The sequence below is a fragment of the Lepisosteus oculatus genome, chromosome 2 (genome assembly GCF_040954835.1).
Source record: "Lepisosteus oculatus isolate fLepOcu1 chromosome 2, fLepOcu1.hap2, whole genome shotgun sequence".
In the NCBI taxonomy this organism is placed as follows: domain Eukaryota; kingdom Metazoa; phylum Chordata; class Actinopteri; order Semionotiformes; family Lepisosteidae; genus Lepisosteus; species Lepisosteus oculatus.
The window spans coordinates 64,771,772-64,791,009 of record NC_090697.1 but is presented as its reverse complement, the minus strand read 5'-3'; the positions used below and the strand labels follow the sequence as shown (position 1 = coordinate 64,791,009).

General features: G+C 34.3%; 1 protein-coding gene across 3 annotated transcripts; it reads left to right on the top strand.

Annotated features, from left to right (window-relative positions):
• Positions 1–257: 257 nt before the first annotated feature.
• On the top strand, positions 258–19,238 carry LOC107076836 (uncharacterized). 3 transcript variants are annotated; one of them, XM_069180631.1, is made up of 13 exons: positions 258–339; positions 456–491; positions 841–988; positions 1,551–1,651; positions 1,771–1,806; positions 2,209–2,517; positions 4,589–4,903; positions 6,343–6,381; positions 6,589–6,624; positions 10,604–10,636; positions 12,003–12,095; positions 12,732–12,756; positions 18,399–19,238. In XM_069180631.1, the coding sequence occupies exons 1-13, from the start codon at positions 297–299 to the stop codon at positions 18,400–18,402; spliced, it is 1,218 nt and encodes a 405-aa protein (XP_069036732.1). In that variant the 5' UTR covers positions 258–296; the 3' UTR covers positions 18,403–19,238. The 3 variants fall into 3 exon arrangements, with proteins under 3 accessions (XP_069036732.1, XP_069036731.1, XP_069036733.1); XM_069180630.1 differs by having other exon boundaries at positions 18,396–19,238; XM_069180632.1 differs by lacking the exon at positions 6,343–6,381 and having other exon boundaries at positions 18,396–19,238.

Sequence of the window (19,238 nt, the reverse complement as noted above, 5' to 3'; positions counted from 1 at the left end):
TACTAATAACATAACATGCCATCACAGTCCTGCATTTTTCTGCTAAATTATTGCTCTTTTTCCAAAAAAAACATGTAGTGTCTTTCTAAAATCAATGCAATTTAAGCAGAACATAATTTTAAAAAGTTTCAAGAACTTCAATGAAAAAAAGAATTAATACTTGGTCAGTTCTGCTGGAAAGAAGAGAGATAACTTTATTGTCGTCATCATGTTGTTCTGTGGGTTTTTTTCTTTCCTGTCATCTAGCAGATGTGCATTCTACACTCACTGAAGATTCAACATACAGTAGTATCTTCATGCACCTACAGAGATATCATGCTTATGAATTTTTTACACTAAGTACTTTATATCACCAATCTGTATTACCAATGACAGATTTTCTTCTAATCCCAAAATTCAAATAATCATTTTAGAATTTTTATGGGGTAATAACATTCTTCTTTGTTTTCTAAAAGTTGTAGCTGGGGCTGAAGTCACACTAAGCTGTTCAGGTAAGTTAATTTCCAAAATGTATTTATTTTGTTTGTTGTTCATTATTATTTACACGTGTTAAAAGATTAGCAATTAACACAGATATACATTCTTCATATACAGTACATAATATTTATTTTGATCCATGGGTTTAAAATATTATTATTTATTCTCATTTCCAAATTATATTATTCTGTTATTTTTATGGTTACTTATATAATTGAGCACATTTTTTATTGATTATTATTATCAGTAATAGTAGTAATGACAATCATTTTCATCTCTATCTGCCCACTTCTGTATGTGTCATTTTAATGTGAAGTAAGTTTAAGTTAGCTTTATAGAATTTTTTCTTTGTTTCACACTCAGACCGTATTGAATGTCCTCTTCTTAAAGTGGAGCAAGAATACATCAACGTGGAGGACTTTGTCAGACTGCACTGTGAAGCTGAGAGAGGAGAACAATGTCACTTCTACACTGACCAGAGCCCAGAGCCTTTCAGAACAGTCTTGAACAGGTTTAATGTTTGCCAGCTCAGTGTAACTGGGAGAGAGCTGCTTGAAAACAGAGCTCATGTACATAAAACTTAAAGATGATTTATTTATAAACTACAGTATGATACACTAACATGAATGTTACAGACTGCAAAACACATCAATTGTGTTAATTAAAATCAATGTTTTAATTACCTGTTGCATGTATGTACAGTAGAAGAACAGTCGATTAATTTAGATGTTCTGTATGTTATATATCACATAATAAAATATGAATTTAAAATATTAATTTATATTCTTTTACACATACATTTTCAAAGGTTTTGTTAATAATTACTAATAACATATCATGCCAACACAGTCCTGCATTTTTCTGCTAAATTGTTGCAACACTTTTTCCAAAAAGGCATATAGTGTCTTTCTAAAATCATTGCAATTCAAGCAGAAAATAATTTTAAAAAGTTTCAAGAACTTCAATGGAAATAAGAATTAATACTTGGTCGGTTCTGCTGGAAAGAAGAGAGATAACTCCATTGTCACCATTGTGTTGTTTTGTGGATTTTTTTCTTTCCTGTCATCTAGCAGACGTGCATTCTACAGTACACTCACTGAAGATTCAACATACAGTAGTATCTTCATGCACCTACTGTACAGAGCCATCATGCTTATGTATTTTGTTACACTGAGTAAGTACTTTATATCACCAATCTGTTTTACCAATGACAGATTTTCTTTAATCCCACAATTTAAATAATACTTCTAGAATTTTTATGGGGTAATAACATTCTTCTTTGTTTTCTAAAAGTTGTAGCTGGTACTGAAGTCACACTAAGCTGTTCAGGTAAGTTATTTCTTTCCAAAATGTATTTATTTTGTTTGTTGTTCATTATTATTTACAAGTGTTAAAAGATTAGCAATTAACACAGATATACATTCTTCATATACAGTACATAATATTTATTTTGATCCATTGGTTTAAAATATTATTATTAATTCTCATTTCCAAATTATATTATTCTGTTATTTTTATGGTCACTTATATAATTGAACACATTTTATTATTATTATTATTATTATTATTATTATTATTATTATTATTATTATTATTATTATTATTACTATTATTATTATCAGTAATAGTGGTAATGACCATCAGTTTCATCTCTATCTTCTGTATGTATCATTTTAATGTTAAGTAAGTCTAAGATAGCTTTATAGAATTTTTTCTTTGTTTCACACTCAGACCCTACTGAATGTCCTCTTCTTAAAGTGGAGCCAGAACACATCGACATGGAGGACTTTGTCAGACTGCGCTGTGAAGCTGAGAGAGGAGAACAATGTCACTTCTACACTGACCAGAGCCCAGAGCCTTTCAGAACAGTCTTGAACAGGTTTAATGTTTGTCAGCTCAGTGCAACTGGGAGAGAGCTGCTGGAAAACAAAACTCATGTACATACAACTGAAGTCTTTCTGAGCTGTGCTGCTGAGATGATTGTGGGGAACCAAAGAGTTATTTCAGAGCAGAGTGAGGTCAAGAAAGTGGAGGTTGTTGGTGAGTATTTGAGAAAAGTGTAACATTATATAGCATTATAAAAGTATTACATTTATATTTGTTAGTGTTATGCTTTCTGGTACTACAAATAAAAAATTAAGTGTAAATTTCAATGGCACATTTTAATGGTGATTCTGTAGGACAGTGGTTCTCAAACTGTCGTACGCGTACCAAGTGGTACGCCAATTGACCCTGGAACTGTATGGTGTGCGCTGAAAAAATCGGGATGGGTTTTCATATTTTGTATTTTAATACTTGTCGAATACGCAGCCTACGTACTACGATACAGTGCGCGCTTATACTTCAGTGGACACAAGAGATACTCTGTAATTCTATACCACTCTATAGGAATGCGTGCTACAGACGCAAGTGACCAATTGTATTAAATAAAAGCTACTGTATCTCCACCAAATAGGGAGAAAGGAGAATGTGCGTGATTTTGGAACAATGCCAACGTTGTAAACACAGGAATGCATAGAAATACGTGCTACGGACGCTGGTAATTTTGTGAGCACAGGAAAGCGTGAAAAATAACAGAAAAATATTTAAGAACTGTTCTAAGTTAATTTGAGAAAAATACACCGAGCGTCTTTGTGTTTCTCTCCCATGCGCATGAAATAAATACTTAAAATAAACACTGAAATAAAAACAGAAATGTGGAAAAATGCAAGCTTGCGGATTGCTAAAGCAGGTAAGCCCCACACTATTATGTGTGGAGAAAAAGCTGATGAACAGCTCGACCTGCTGCCCCCCCTGAAAGACACAGTAATTCATAGAATTATTGAAATGAAGGATTATATCAAAAGTACGCTGACAGAGCGCGTTAAGATGAGCAGATGTTTTTCACTGCAATTAGATGAGTCTGTAGTCGATTTGGCCAATTCGCTCGTTTATGTTAGATCCCGTGAGGACATTCTGTTCTGTAAGCCGCTACCAACAGGAACTACAGGAGAGCACATATTTCAGCTTCTGAATGAATTTATCGAAGAGAATGGCATCGACTGGATAAAATGTGTCAGAGTTTGTACAGACGGTGCTAGAGCAATGACAAGCTGACACAGCGGTGTAGATGCACGAATTAGAGAGGTTGCTCCAGAAATTAATAGTTTCATTGCAACATCCACCACGAGACCTTTGCCGTCAAGAAAATGCCTGACGATTTAATATTTGTTAGACTCTGTTGTGAATTGTATCAAGGCTCGAAAAATTAATTCACATCTGCTTTGCTCAACTAAACAGGCTCACCCCTCTCACTGAAATGGTGCTTTTTTATTAGTTGTTGTTAATGTTTTTTTTCCTGTAAAACACTTTGAGAAGCCACCTTTAAAGGCGCTATATCAAATTAAGTTTATTATTATAACATTTATTATATGTATGTGTGAGTGTGTGCACGCGCGCTCATGTTGGTCATTGAGAATTTCTGGGGTTCCTATGAGAAGATGACTTGTAGGTGGTACTTGGATGCTTTGGTTGGATTAGGGGTGGTACTTGGTCCAAAAAGTTTGAGAACCACTGCTCTAGGACCTTTAACAATATTTCTATATCGTGTTTTGGATTTAAGTTCTGCAAAAGACAAGACAGACAGAAGGAAATTTTTATCAACCATTTTGAAATGATGCTGAACATATAAAAGATTCTCTATTTATCTTCTTCAGTTCTGGAAACACTCTGTTTTGAACAATAATACTGTACAGTATGTATATATTATTTTTATATTTTGGCTAAAACATAATTTAATTTATAATATTCAAAACTGAATACTTGAATAACACATTCTTACTGTATTTCTAATGGTTATTCTCTAGGACTTATAATTAAAATATTAATTTTATTTCAATACTAAATCACTAAACAAAATGTGATCAAAATATTAATCATCATGTATGAAGTTGGGAATGATTAAACTTTATGATGGGTGTTTCTTATTTACCACTTGGCATTGCATTTTCATGTAATATTTGTCTTTAATTACAAAATAACTTCTTCCACCTCTTGCTTGACCTCCTTCCCCTCACTTCAGGCTCTGTCCATATGATTACTCCTAGATAAACCTTGTTTGTTTTACCCACAGTCAATTTTGGACAACTTCATTTACAAGTGGACCCCAAGCACATCAGCACTGAGGACGATGTCAAAGTTCGCTGTGAAGTGGAGAAAGGGACAAGGTGCCATTTCTACATGGGTCAAAGCGATGTCCCTTTCCGTTCAGAGCTGTACAGGAGGGAGTATCGGGTCTGTCTGCTCACTGTGTCTGGGAGGGAGCTGCTGCAAGAGATGGGTAACAGAACCAGGGCTGAAGTCTCTCTGAGCTGTGCTGTTGAACTGGATATAAAGGGACAAAGTGTTTCTTCACATCATAGTGAGAGCATCAGGATTAAGGTGGAGGGTAAGAACAATGCCAGTCATTTTAAATTATATTTTGCTCATGTACACACACAATATTAATAGTTAACTTCTTTTTAATGTGACTGATTTTAAAGTTCTGTTTTAAGACATAGAATGGAGGTATTGTCAGAATGCAATTTTTGTTTTATCTTTTTTATTGGAAGAGAATATTTATAGTGCCTGTTATAAAATATTCATGTCCCCTTTTGGTGAAATCGAAATGATGTACCTTATGCACATTGTTTAAAGTGAATATTTAGAATGCTAACAATGAACAATTTTATCAGTGAAAGAAGCAATGTTTCACCAAGAATAGCAAAGAAAAATATGTTTATAAAATCCTGTACTGTAAGTATCCACTTTTATTGCCAAGGCACATCTAAATTAGTTCATATCACAGATGTAGTATGACAAGCCACTAAAATAGTTGGGTGGCCTTTATCTTTGTACAATAATAGTGGTTTACTTGATTTGTGAATAAACGCACCTCTCTTTGTAGATCCCCCTAACAGGTCGTGAATTTCAAGAAAATGTTAAACCATGATTACCAACGGGCTTTCAAAACAACTTGAGGATTGTAGAATGGCAAAGATCAGGAGAAAGGGTTTTAAATATTTCAGAAACAGAATAGCAGAGAATATCAATATCAATATCAAGATATTATGTGATAAATCAAACATGTGGTGACAGATTTTATGGTGAGATACAAAAAAATAACTTTTTAGTTGGTCTAAATTCAATGTGTTTTGTAAGGCACAACAGTGCGTCATCCAGTCAAAAATCTCTCTGCTGTCTAGTATGATCGTGGCAACATTATATTATGGAACTGATTCTCATTAACATGCATGAAGAGCAAGAATAAAATTTGTGTCAAGGCTTTGAAATATCTGTCCATCAGCAATCCCCCAAAGAATTTTTATAGAGCTTGAGCAAGTTTGCAAAGAAGAATGGGTGAAAATTGCACCATCTTGGCCAAGACAAACACTCATTGAGTAGTGACAGAGTATTGACTCAGGAGGGTGTCTCTTAATTAACATATATGCAATTTGTAATTCAAAAAAGTGGGACAACTTTAGAAGGGGGTGAATAGCTTGGGAAGGTACTGTAAAGTGTGGAGAAAATCAACAAACATCAGGAAGGGTTACTGTATGATATAGAAAATTATAATAATTGAGAAATACTGTATCAAGAGGTTCCTGAATAAAGGAGTAAGGCACATCCACTTTCTATTAACTGCAGATGTAGAGTTGCATGTACAAGTACCTTATTATAATTTCAAAGCAGGTAAATAATTTTGTAAAATATTACAGGATTTGTTCAGGGGATTATGGATTTTACTCTAGTGTTAATGCTCTCTGACTATTTGAAGAATTGGCAATAAATGTACCATTTTTTATTCCTGACAACGCACAGTAACTAGCAGTTTTGATTGTTCAACAGGACTGAAGATAAGTGACATAGAGGTACCTATAACTACTTGTAAGTAACAGAATAATAGAGACGATGTGAATCTCATTATGTATTACAAATTCTATGTATTTCATACTATATTGGTTTTTCAACATAAATTAACCTTCCAGTTATTTAATGGGACTTATGATTCAACAACCACTTTGGGATTTTTTTTATGTCAATAAAGTGTTTTGTTATCATCTTGATTCATGGATGTTTTTTTTTTTGTTGCAGCTGTTACAAATTCGGGGGTCTCCACATTTGAATCAAGTAAGTTTCAGTATGATATTGTTACTAATGGGATGTTACAAAAATGGAGAAAATCAGGAAATAACTGAGTGGATTAGTCAATAAGTAAAAAAAAACAATCATAACCCCCAACTTGTAAGGATTTCTCTAGAAATACACTTGAATGGTTGATATACTGTAGTTAGATCCCTGGGCATTCTTTATTCTCTGGCACAGTTTTGTTGAAAAGAGTAATAATTCATACACACCTGGTTAAACAAATATTTATTTACAATGATAGTGACACACGCTACACACAGCATGAACATATAACACATAAGTGTCCTATGTCCAGTATAAGTTTGCAGACAAGGCATTCAAAGAGATTCACGTGAAAACCACCCAGACAAATCCCAGACTCTTACCAAGTATTCCACTCTTAATGCCTACAAAGTCAAAAATAAGAGATAAGTCCCTTCTTAACTGAATAGAATACAACCTTAAGATAAATCTCAGATTTAAGATCAGATAAACCTAAAGTACTGTATCTCCCTATTCTAAAACTGCACCCACTCAGCAGGAGAGGACATTTTGAAGGATTCTTCACTCAAGATATACAAGTTCCCTAAAAAATACAGAATTAAAAGCAGAATTAGCAAGGTTCAAATACTTAGCTCCAATCAGGTCTTTTTGGATTATCTCGAACAAGGAACTCTTGCCTGGCACACGCTGATACTTAATCATTTACCTTCAACTTAATTAACTAAGGTAAACCAAGATAAACTTTATGATTGTTTTAATCACAGAATATGAACCCAGCAAACATCCCCTTTGTTTTGAAGTTGGAAATGTTTAAACTAGCTAGGCATTACTCATCTAGATTCTTAGAGACACCCCATTGTCACCTACCTCATTCTGTAACTATATTAAAAAGACCCTCTAGTTCACCTGTGGGCAAACTATGGCCCGTGGGCTGGGTCCGGCCCACCAACCAGTTTTAACCGGCCCTTGAGGTAAAAAATAAATGAGTCAATATTTGCCATATTCCACTTTGTTTAGTGCTGTTTTTTCTTAAATTTCATTATTCACGCCGTTAGATAGCGTACGAACGCTTTACCACAGTGATTCCAAACTGTGCATCACGCTACCTTGGGGAGGCACCATTGTCGGTCAGAGGTGTCTCAGGTATCGCCAGTCAAAGAAACATGTTATTACGAGCAAAACCCGCTGTTCGTGCACGCAGAATGTACAAGTTGCACGCTACCTAGCACGATTGTGTCACATGACACTGGCCACAAGAGTCGGCAGTCTGTAAGCAGCGTACCAGTTGACTGCGGCTTCAGTATTTCATGTTTTTATGAGTGGTCATTTTGTGAGTTTTTTGTTACATGATCACGATTGAGAAGTTTTTAAATATGAATAAAACACTTGAAGGACATGGAGCCTGGTTCTAAAGAGAAATGGAAACGCAAATACAGAAAGTATGACGACAGTTTCTTGAATTTCTGTTTCACGTCCAAAAAGAACATCCTAAGTGTGTTGTTTGCCTTAAAGTGTTGGCTGCTGAGAGCATACTCCCCAATAAATTGAAACGTAATTTGGAAACTGTTCACAGTAGTTTGATAAGTAAGCATCGTGAGTATTTTTCGCGCAAGTTAAATGAATGAACAGAAAGCTGCTTTTTCCAACCAAACTATAGTCCCCAGCAAAGTTTTCTTTCATCATACAAAGTTGTGTAACGAGTAGCACAATGCAAAAAAACATACTATTGGAGTACCAAGGAATAAGCAACAGAGCTCTGTGTATTCTGATTCCCTTTGCAATTTCCTGCCTTTGTTAGGCTGGGTTTTCAGCACTTGCTGTTATCAAATCCAAGTTCAGATCAAGAGTCAATATTGAGAAGGAGATGCACGTTGCCATTTCAAAAATACTACCCAGTATTTTTGGTGAATAATGTTAGACTAATTTATTAAACAACCCCACCTACCCATTAAGAGGCACAAACAAAAAGATATTGTATTTCTCCCCCTTTTTTAAAAAATGTGGTTGATATTACATTTTTACTTTTCCTAAGTCAATGTATTTGCATTTTACAAAGATGTTGACTTTTTTTAGATTTTTTTGAAAATTGTTTTCACATTCAAATAATTTCAATAAAATGTGCTGTCAAGTATTTTTACTATATTTATCAAGCTTTTTGGTTAATTATTGGAATTATTTGGATTAATTAATTATTTGGAAAATTATTTAAAATAATACAAATTGGATCAACTTTGTTTTTATTTTGACCCATCATTTCCTTTTCAAATTTATAATCTTTTGTAAAATATCACACTGCCATAGAACTTGTTTGACACAGGGGACACATTTGACAGGTCAAGGGAGGCACGGACCCAAAAAGTTTGGGATCCCCTACACAGTGTTCAAAGAATACAGTCTCAGTTGGCATTTTTCTACCAAACATGCTAACTATGCTAGCAATCTGTCATGCGAGGAGTGGGCTAATAGAGCTTCCAAACTAGCCGCTAGTTTACTGGCTCAGCAAATGTATTTTTCCGCCCTTCTACTATCCAAGAGGCCAGAACTAAGGCAAGCAACCTGCCTGCATATAAAATTGCTAAACAAAGCAAGCCGCTCTCTGAAGTGGAGCTTTTGAAGGCGTGTATAATAGAAACTGCAGATATTCTTTGTCCAGAGAGCAAGATCAAATTTGAGAAAATAACTTTATCACACCGAACAGTTTCCCGTTGGATCAAGGTAATCGGTGAAGACTTGGCTTGTGAGTCGAATGTCAATTTTTTTTTTATAGTTAAAAAAATATTTTTTCCCTCAAGTTATCGTTTACCTTGAACTAATAAGCCTATGTTGGATTTTAAACTCATTTAGGGCATAGGCTATCTGTAACAGCAGCCCGAAGTGGCCCACTATACAGTTTCAGGATTTTAAGTGGCCCTTGGGCCAAAACACTTTGCCCACTCCTGCTCTAGTTTGTCCTTTAAACAGTATAAATTTCTCTTTACATTCATATTGAGTTACAGTAAAAACTCACTGTAATGGACTTATAAGGGGGAAAGGGGTGTCCATTATTAGTAAATGTCTGTTAAATCATGGATGACATTTTGTAATCCCACTATTACTGTATATGAGAAAAATATCTGTGAATACTATATATGTGCTTTCTACATTTTTTACTTATATTTTAAACAACTGCAATCAACACATCAACGAAAATTATTCCTGTGCATTTTCATCACAAATATACAAGGCCTTTATTTCACTTGTCATAATTATACTGTATGTACTGTAAACCTGTTGTAAGCAACAGCAACCACTGATATTCCTGTATTTTAAACCTATTTAGTTATTAATTTTAACTTTCTATTGGTGCATTTTGCAGAGCATTTTTACACATTGTTAACATTTTAGTGTATTTATGAAATAGATTGTTTATTCAAAATTAGCTGAAACATACGCAACACAAACGCATACCACACCTATCATAAGCAATTTTATTATTGCAGGAGAAGTCTAGTATTTCTAATTTTACAGACATAATTCTCCTTTAACATTTTTTCCGATTAATTCTGAAGTCCATTAAAGTAAAGTGCAGTAAACCAAGGGTTTACCGTAAATAGCCTTTCAGAGGATCACCAATCTGTTTTTCATAGAAATATTAGAAACAAATATAAAAGAAAATAAAAACCCTCTTTCAATGGAATTGCACAGAAACACAGTTCCTAGCTTATCTTAATGAAAAAGTAATTAGCATTATACAATGATTTGGCTAAAATGGAGATCTAGTTTTTTTAAAACAAAATGTATACTTTGGAAAGTCTAGTTATACAGTATAAGAATTACCCAATAAAAGTGACATACATACCAAAAGAAACTTGTATATTGAACAGTTATCCTCTCACTTGTAATTTGCAGTGTAGCTCTGCTGTGGTAATAAAAAAGTCTTACAATTCATCCCCAAAAAGTCTTTTAATGAATTGTGAATGTTTTATCTCTTTTCTTCAAGATATTACACAGATAAATTCTACAACTGGACTCCGTGAGTAACTGAATATCTAATATTAAAACATTTTAATATTCTGAAACCATTCTGTTTAATGTTCCTGTCTCATGTGTTGTGTTCACTGTGGTTAAATTGAACAAAACCCAGAAACAAATATATGAGTAAAGAATAATGATAATGTTTCTTTATTAGCCCTGTACAATTTCTTGCATTAGGAATTATCTTTTCGCAAACCCCAGCTTGCTCTCCATGAGACACACATATAGGGAGAGAGCCTGGGGTCAGAGCGCAGGGTCTGCCATTGTACAGCACCCTTGGAGCAGTTGGGGTTAAGGGCCTTGCCCAGGGGCCCAACAGAGTAGGATTCCTCTGCCACCTGCAGGATTTGAACTGGCAACCTTCTAGCCACAGGTGCAGATCCTTAACCACAGAGCCACCGCTCCGCCTGGAATATGATGACTCCTCACAGTTTGCTGTTAAAAACTGAACTGGGAAAATTCTTTAAGTAGCACACATGACCTTCAACCCCAGAGCATCATCCTTTGAAGTAGCATGCTAAAATTACAGATGTAAGATATTTTATATTGATCATCATAAAATATAAAAAGATTACTGTAAAATCACGTTATCATAGCCACATGGAGCACAGGAAACATATTTTTCCAACAATGAATTACAGTACCATTAGGACATTTTGTTGCACAGATTATTATGAGGAACTGTAATTGAGTGAACAGTTGATGGGGAATAAATTATCATTGGTAAGACATGCTGTCAATTGTTTAGTCTGAGCAGTAACTGGACCACTTCTTGTTCTTCAATGGGAAATTAAGTTTATTAATTTCGATGACTCATGAAGCAACAGTGCATTTCTGTTTTTATTTGTATTTGCTATTGATATTTTTCAAACATTTTCATTTCTAAGTGATACATATTCACATACTCTTTGCCTGCCTTTACTCTTTAAATGCATTGCCATGCATGCTTTTGGAAAATTAATCATCATGGATGCTGTTTCAAGCAAATTTGGAGGAAGTTCTTGATTTTTACCATGGCTCAATCAACAACTGCTACAGTTAATGGCTTCGCTGACTTTATAAATGATGTCTCAGTTAAATTATTTAAACTAAGTGCCTTTTTTCAGATGCTGCTACATTGCATCAATCTTGTTGGACAGTTAAATTAAATTTGCTGTGTAGACATCATTGTGAATTTCCTATAAGTACAGTAGATATAAAGAATATGATTCTTTAATATCATTTATTAGCTTTGAGAGTCTGCAAATGAAGACTTTGCAGATATTCCTGCCATTAGATAAGTACATTAGTTTTTCTGTTGCTGTAGGTTTCATGCAGACAATCCTCATATTTAACCTTTGTACATTCATTTTCCTGTTTTTCAGGGCAATACCCTTATCCCTTTATCTGGGTAGCTGCTGCGGAATTGTTCTCTCTGATGGCAACAATGGTCCTGAGCATCCTCTATTTCAGACACAGTGAGTTGTTTTTCTTTTTAATTAATCGTACTTTCTTAGCCTACATCTTTCTAATCTTTTTACTGCTGTCAGGACTGCCTCCTATCATTTCTAATGGAGTACTTGTGTTCTAGGGGTAAATGCTTTTTATTTTTACTTTTTTATTGTTTGAGCATTTGAGTGAAAAGATATAGCAAATCTATAGATTTTAGTGATTACAAAAGTGTGAAAACAACTAAATGAAACTAAATCAACTAAGTGAATTTTTGTATGAAGGACTTGGTCAATATTGCAGATTTTTCTGCACATCTGCAGAACGTTCACTGACGTCCTTCAGATTTAGTTTACACAAAAGGTTGAACATTGACCTTGAGGTGTTGCTCCAACATACCACTGAAATGAAGGAATTGTTTTCTCAATAAACTAGACATATTGATTAATTGATATTCAGCTGCTTAAATCTGTTTCCTTTGCCCAATCAACTCTCTTATTAAAGCAGTGATTTGGTGTTTATACAATAGTATACATAGTCAATATAGTATATTGTCTATTTTGATAGTCTTTTAAGAGAAATAATTTGCCTTGTATTGTATTTGTTGAAAATATGAGTACTGACATTTTGGACTAAATGGTATTTCTTAATTATTTAACTTACAGAGAGAGACAAACTGTGCACTGAGAGGTGAGTCAAACTTCTTACACTCTATAATTTCTTGTTCTTTAGTAAAAATATTGTGACAAATCATAATAACTCATAATAATAGCTCATAAAATACAAACAGCACATTTTTAGGAAAACAAAAATTCTGTCTTGATATCTAACAATCAGTAGGGTAATTAACAGATAAAGAAGGACATGTAAGCTCCAAATGTAATCTGTTATCGATGGTACTCCATTTATATATCAATACACCCCATTTTGCCAATATGTAATTCTTTTGTTTTTTCTCTCTGACTTAATTCAGTGCTCATAGAACAAATATAGAAAACATACATTTTGGAAGATTTTATGTATAATTTGTTAATTAATTTGAGTTATATTGTTATGCTGCTCAGTAAAAAAAAATATTTCACTTAAATATTTAAAAGTTACCCAGGTGTGTGTTGCCCTTCAGTGTTGATGTTACATACCCCGATAGGCTAGGGGTAAATGGAGTGCAACATTAAGGGAATTGCAGGCGTGCAGGGAGAAGTCTTTGGTGTGGGGACAAGATAGTTGTAACGAATTCGGATAGGTAATCAGAAATGAAATATGTTCAATTTGAATAGGTGACTGGTATGGGGGTAAAGGAAAACACGAATGTGAGAAAAGGAAATATGAGTGGTGCCAAAGGAACGAAAATAAGAAACAAAATGGAGCTGGCTAATTAAATGAGGGAAAGCTGACCTTACTACAAAATAAAACCCAAAACACTTTTTTAGGCATCTTCTAATGCCCTAGCTAACCTACACTGACTACCCAAAACCATACAAGACAAAAGGCATTCACCCATACTAAACTAGGGTTTCAATTACAAAGATAAACTACATGTGCACAATGTTACCCGACAACCTTAACTAACCCTTTACACAAAAGTTCACACAAATACACAAACAAGTGAGCTACAAATACAAATAAGGGAAAATGAGTGTAGACATAAGGAATAGGGAACAAAAGAGCACAGAGGTTGATATAACACATTTGGGCAAGATAATGGCGAATAAAGAATAATACAAACAAACCGAAGTACAAGGAGGTGATGAACACAGACAAACAAAGCTGAAGCTATACGGGAACACACACACGAAGTGAAATGAATGAAAACGGAGAGAGACAAAGCTGAAGGAAAACGTAAGCGAAATGAAACCGAAGCTGAAGCTGAGCCGAGCAGAACTGAAAATCGAGCGAAAGGCCCCCTATATTCTGAAAACCTCGAAGAAGTTGAAGTTGAGATCTGATTGGTTGAGAAGCTGATTAAGAATGTCATAATATGGCAAAGTGGATGAATTCATGAACCAATGGGGAGGGAGAACAACCAAAGTTAGGAAGTGAGTGTGGAACAAGAAACAAAATAAACACACACGAACCACACTGGGACGTAACAGTTGGATGATGTGTGTTTTCTACAGATCAGGCATTAAGAATGCAAATAAAAAATCACATCTGTGGGAAGCTAGATGTGCTGTACTTCAATATTACTCAGTATGCCAAATTCAGTGTCATCCATTGAAAAAGACGATCGATGGGTAATACTTATGGTGCGTCACATATTAGTGAAACATTATGTTGATTTAATCTGTTGGTCTACTTCTTCAAATCCACTTAACGTAATATTAGTATGGACTCATAGAACAAAAGGAAATGTTTGCTAGCTAGAAAATAAAAGTAAAGCATAAAATGTAATGATGTTTCTGAAAATAATTATTAATTTATATTAATATAATATTTTTATATAAAATGTCTTGAGTATTTACCAGTATTCACCCCCTTTAATTTTTTCACATTTTGTTCCTGTTACACCTCCACATTTTAACACATTGAAATATTTTTTCTCCCTTCAATAACACAATAAATAAATAAACACATTTATGAATCAAAAACTATTTTTAATTCAAGAACATTCATTTTTCCAGAATGAAAGACTTACATTTTTCATTTACAAAAGTATTCACTCCCCCTGAGTCAATACTTTGTACATAGTCCTTTAGCAGCAATTACAGCCGTAAGTCTTCTTGGGTACGTCTGTATGAGCTTTGCACATTTAGATTGTGGAATTTTTTCCCATTCTTCAATGCAAATTTGCTCCAACTCTGCCAAATTAGATGGAGAGTGTTGGTGGACAGCAATTTTACCACCATATCTGTGGTATGATCTGAGGTCATACCACAGATTTTCAATTGGATTCAAGTCTGGGTATTCTGGCTTTCCAGAATACTAACCTTCTTTTCTCTATCCATTCCTGGATAGCTTTTGCTGTGTGCTTTGGGTAATTATCCTGCTGGAAAATGAATCTTTGCCCTGAATGCAGATCTCTGCTTGACTGAAACAGGTTATCCTCAAGGATTTGCCTGTATTTAGCTCTATCTGTGTTGCCCTTGATGGCAACAAGCTTTCCAGTTCCTCCTGCCGAAAAGCAGAGCATGATGCTGCCACCACTATGCTTGACAATAGGGATGGTCTAATCTGGGTGTTGGCCTGTATTTGGTTTTGCAAAACATAACACTTTGCTTTCAGGTCAAACAGCTCAACTTAAGTCTCATCAGACCACAAAATGTTCTTCCGAAAGGTTTCAGGTGTTGTCACGTGGCTTCTAGCAAACTGCAGACATGACTTAATGTCGGCCTTTCTCAGAAGTGGCTTCCTATTAGCAACTCTCCCTCCCCAAGAGCTTGAACTCTCAAGATAATTGAATACCTCACCCAATTAAGGTTGTTAAAACAAAGGGGGTGAATACTTATAAATTAAGTAATTTTCAGATTTGTATTTGAAATATAATTCTGAAGACATCTAAATTCTTTATTTCATTTCAACATTATAGAGAATTATTTCTACATGGGTGGAAAAAAATCCCATTTAAATATGCTTTAATTTGACTTTGCAACACAGCAGAACGAGAAATAATCAATTGGAGTTGAATACTTTCTGAAGGCACTGTAAATGTTACTGGTAGCTGAAAATAACAAATAAGGTACACCAGTATTCCAGCTTCCTAATGATTTTTTCTGCTTCAAAGGATTAAACTCAGTCACTTGCTGTAGCTGTTTTGGAAAGTTTGATGTCTTGTTGTTAACTACATTTCCTATGAACATTTGCTGTTGTTAATATTTTAATTGCCATTAATGTTTTAATGGAAAAAGAAACACTTGTAGTTTTTAATTTAGTTTGTCAAAGCAGTGGGATGCATTGGTGGTTCAGTGATAGAATTCTCACCTGCCACATGGGAGGTCAGAGACAATGAGTAATGAATTGCCCCTTGGGCATAATACTCTTTCTCTTATTATACAATATAATAAATAATATGTATACAACATTAAACTTTTTATTATTTGTATACATCACAGTATGATAAATATTAAAACTAATATTAATAATAAATTAAGTAATAACATGAATGATCCTCCATAGTGTTGAGTTAGCAAATGTGTGAATACTGCCATGTGAGGAGTAAAGTAAACCAACTCTGACCACCATACCAACAATTTCCAGGATGTTTCTAGAGAAAAGGCAACTTAAAGATGCCCTTAAACAATTGCAACTGAAGCTTATATATATATATTTGCTTTTAAGCACTAACCATAAACCAACTATTTATAATACATTTCCATAGCTAAAATTATAATTAAATTATGTATTATTATTATCTTAAAATCTCATTCCCAATGTACTGTAGTGGCTCTAAAACCAGTATTGTAATGTATATAAAAACAATAAAACATGTACATAAAAAAACAACAGAGGTTACCTTAAAATATTTTTTTATTTGAATGACTTTGTGCATCATGTACTGTACAGTGAGTTGAATTGCAGCTAATGCAAGTGTAAACTATATTTAGTTCAGTATATTTAAACTATAGATATCTCAAGTTGAATAAAAGCTCACAGTGGCATTCAAAAGACAAACAGCAAAGATTTAAGATTAGTGATGTTAGAAAATGAAACAAAAAATGTTCATATCTCTTCCCCCCTTTAAGGATGAGGAGGCTGGGACCCCCTGCAGAGTTTAGATTTAATTCACAGTTTAAACTTGAAGAAAAGGTTGGCTACACACACGATTCAACAAAACAGTAAAAACAGCAGGATCTGGCAGTAAATTAATAATTGCTTTTTTGGTTTGTGAGTTTACATGTTAATGAAAACTACAGAGAATCCTAAGAGCTCTGCATTTCTGTCACGGATGTCAGAAGGGACGAACGTGGAATGGCAAGAGAGTGAAAAAAACCCTATGCATAGCCGCCGGACGGGGGTTTAGCTGTTCAGGAAATGCCGTATAGAAACCTATGCCCTCAGGCCACGGATGTGGGGTGATCTGGTGCTAGGCGGGTCTCAGGACATCAGAACCTCAATGCTGAGCCAGGAAGAAAATTAACCAGGAAATATATAGCCCCAGACAGAAAGACACTGGAAGGACAAGCAAAGCACAGGAAACTAGGGGCAGGACAGACTAGGAGTGCCCTCTGGCTGTAGACGGTGTGACAATTTCACTATAACAACATAAACATGCTTTAACTTAAACAAACTTTAACCAAGATTAGCTCTGTACGGCAGCATTGTAATACAAAAATCTCAAACCTAGGACTTTTTTCTACCAATTCATAAACTGCTATGTAGGACTTTTCATACTCCTCTTGTAGACAGCAGGCTACACCAAGGACATATTGTATTTGCCCAGCCCAGTAGTTGCAGAAATCTTTGGTGTTGTGGTTTGAGGTTAGTTTCAAAAAGAACATCTTATAAAAAAGCAATTGCTACTGTTTATATATATAATAATGATATTACAATTGTTATATTTCCGTGAAATATGTTAGAAACTTTTCGATCCCACAAGCATTTTATCATTTTAGTTAATCCAAATTAAAAAGTGATGTATATCTGAAACATCAATTAAATTTACTTGCTATATTTATTTTTTTGCTCTGATTTTCAGCAGCAATACATTTTGGGACCACTGTAAGGGGCATCAGAAATATATTATCAGGGGAGTAAATGTGTCAGAATATGATTTGCAAAGTTCTTGGCAGGTGGCTGCAAAGTTCTGTGCTCAAGTTACTTTGTCAAATTGTGACACACCCAGCTTTCATTTAAATTATTTTTTGCTTGCAACAAACTTGGGATCATAAACATTTTATCAAAATTATTACGGCATTATGATTACAAAAGTGTGGTTTTCTTAAAGGAAAACTCTATTCTGTATACTGCAGGTTACTTTTAACAATCAAAATGGAAAATAATTATTAATAATTCTATATAATGCATGTAATTCTGTGTTAAAAAATCTGTGTTACTGTATACTACAATTGACATAGGAAAGCACTAATGGGTTACTAAACATTTAATTTTAAATTAAAATAAGTTTTGGCTTACAGCCACACACAGCTGCAGGACATTAAAGATTCACTGCATCATCTGGCAGTTTTACAGACCTGCATCAGATATATCTTATGACATCTTGTGCATTTGAAATGGCTGCATCTTTATATGTAAGGCCTTTTGGGATCCATCAAAGTGCTACACAAAAGTACAATTAATTATTATTATTGGATTGATTTATAAAAATGTAGAACAGAGGGACAGTAAAGTATTTTGGGATATTAAGTGACATTTCTCTTTTCTCACCTCAACAGCAGCTGAAGAACACAGAAACTGAAGTGTGCCATGATACTGTGAATTGAATTGAAAGGCCAAAGAAAGCAGCCGGATCGGTCAGGTTAATAATAGATCTGAGTGTTGCCACAGTGATGCCACTGCACTGATACACTGAAAGGCAGCTATGGAGGGAAAGCATCAAAGAAATCAAAGAAGGACACCCTGCTTTAAATCAGAGAACAAAAAAAATGTGTTTTACCTTCTGATATTTAACTTTAAGTTCCTCTTGATCATACTTTAGCTATGTGAGTGTAATAGGGATATTACTTACCTCCTGCACTGAAGGGACCATATAATATTAAGGCCCCTAGCTACTGCACACAGAATTTATTACAGCTGTGATATATAGTTTGCATGCCTTCAGGATATTTACCAAGATAGTAATATTTTTTAATTTATTCAATCCACATTCCAAACATTTAATAGATCCAAATAAAAAATATAATTTCTGGGAAGTGAGTATGTTTTTATACCATACACTGTTCTTCTTTTCAGTAAGGATAAAACATCTTATTGTGACTTGTCTAGTTTATAATACAAATTCATTTTACATTCATGAATGTTATCTTTCTTAATTACAAAATTACATATTAAGAAATGTTATGACCGGATAGAGAGATGTATACAAAGATTTCAACACAAAAGCAATACGTGGTATTATGTTTTATTTCTCACATTCTGTTCATTTTAGAAAAAAATATTTACAGCCTCATGGTCTAATCAATTAGATTAAGCTTTACATTGTTACTGTGTAATGTAGCAAATGCTGCCATCAGACTGTCTGTTTGAAATATGTTATTAAATGTAAACATTTAAACGTA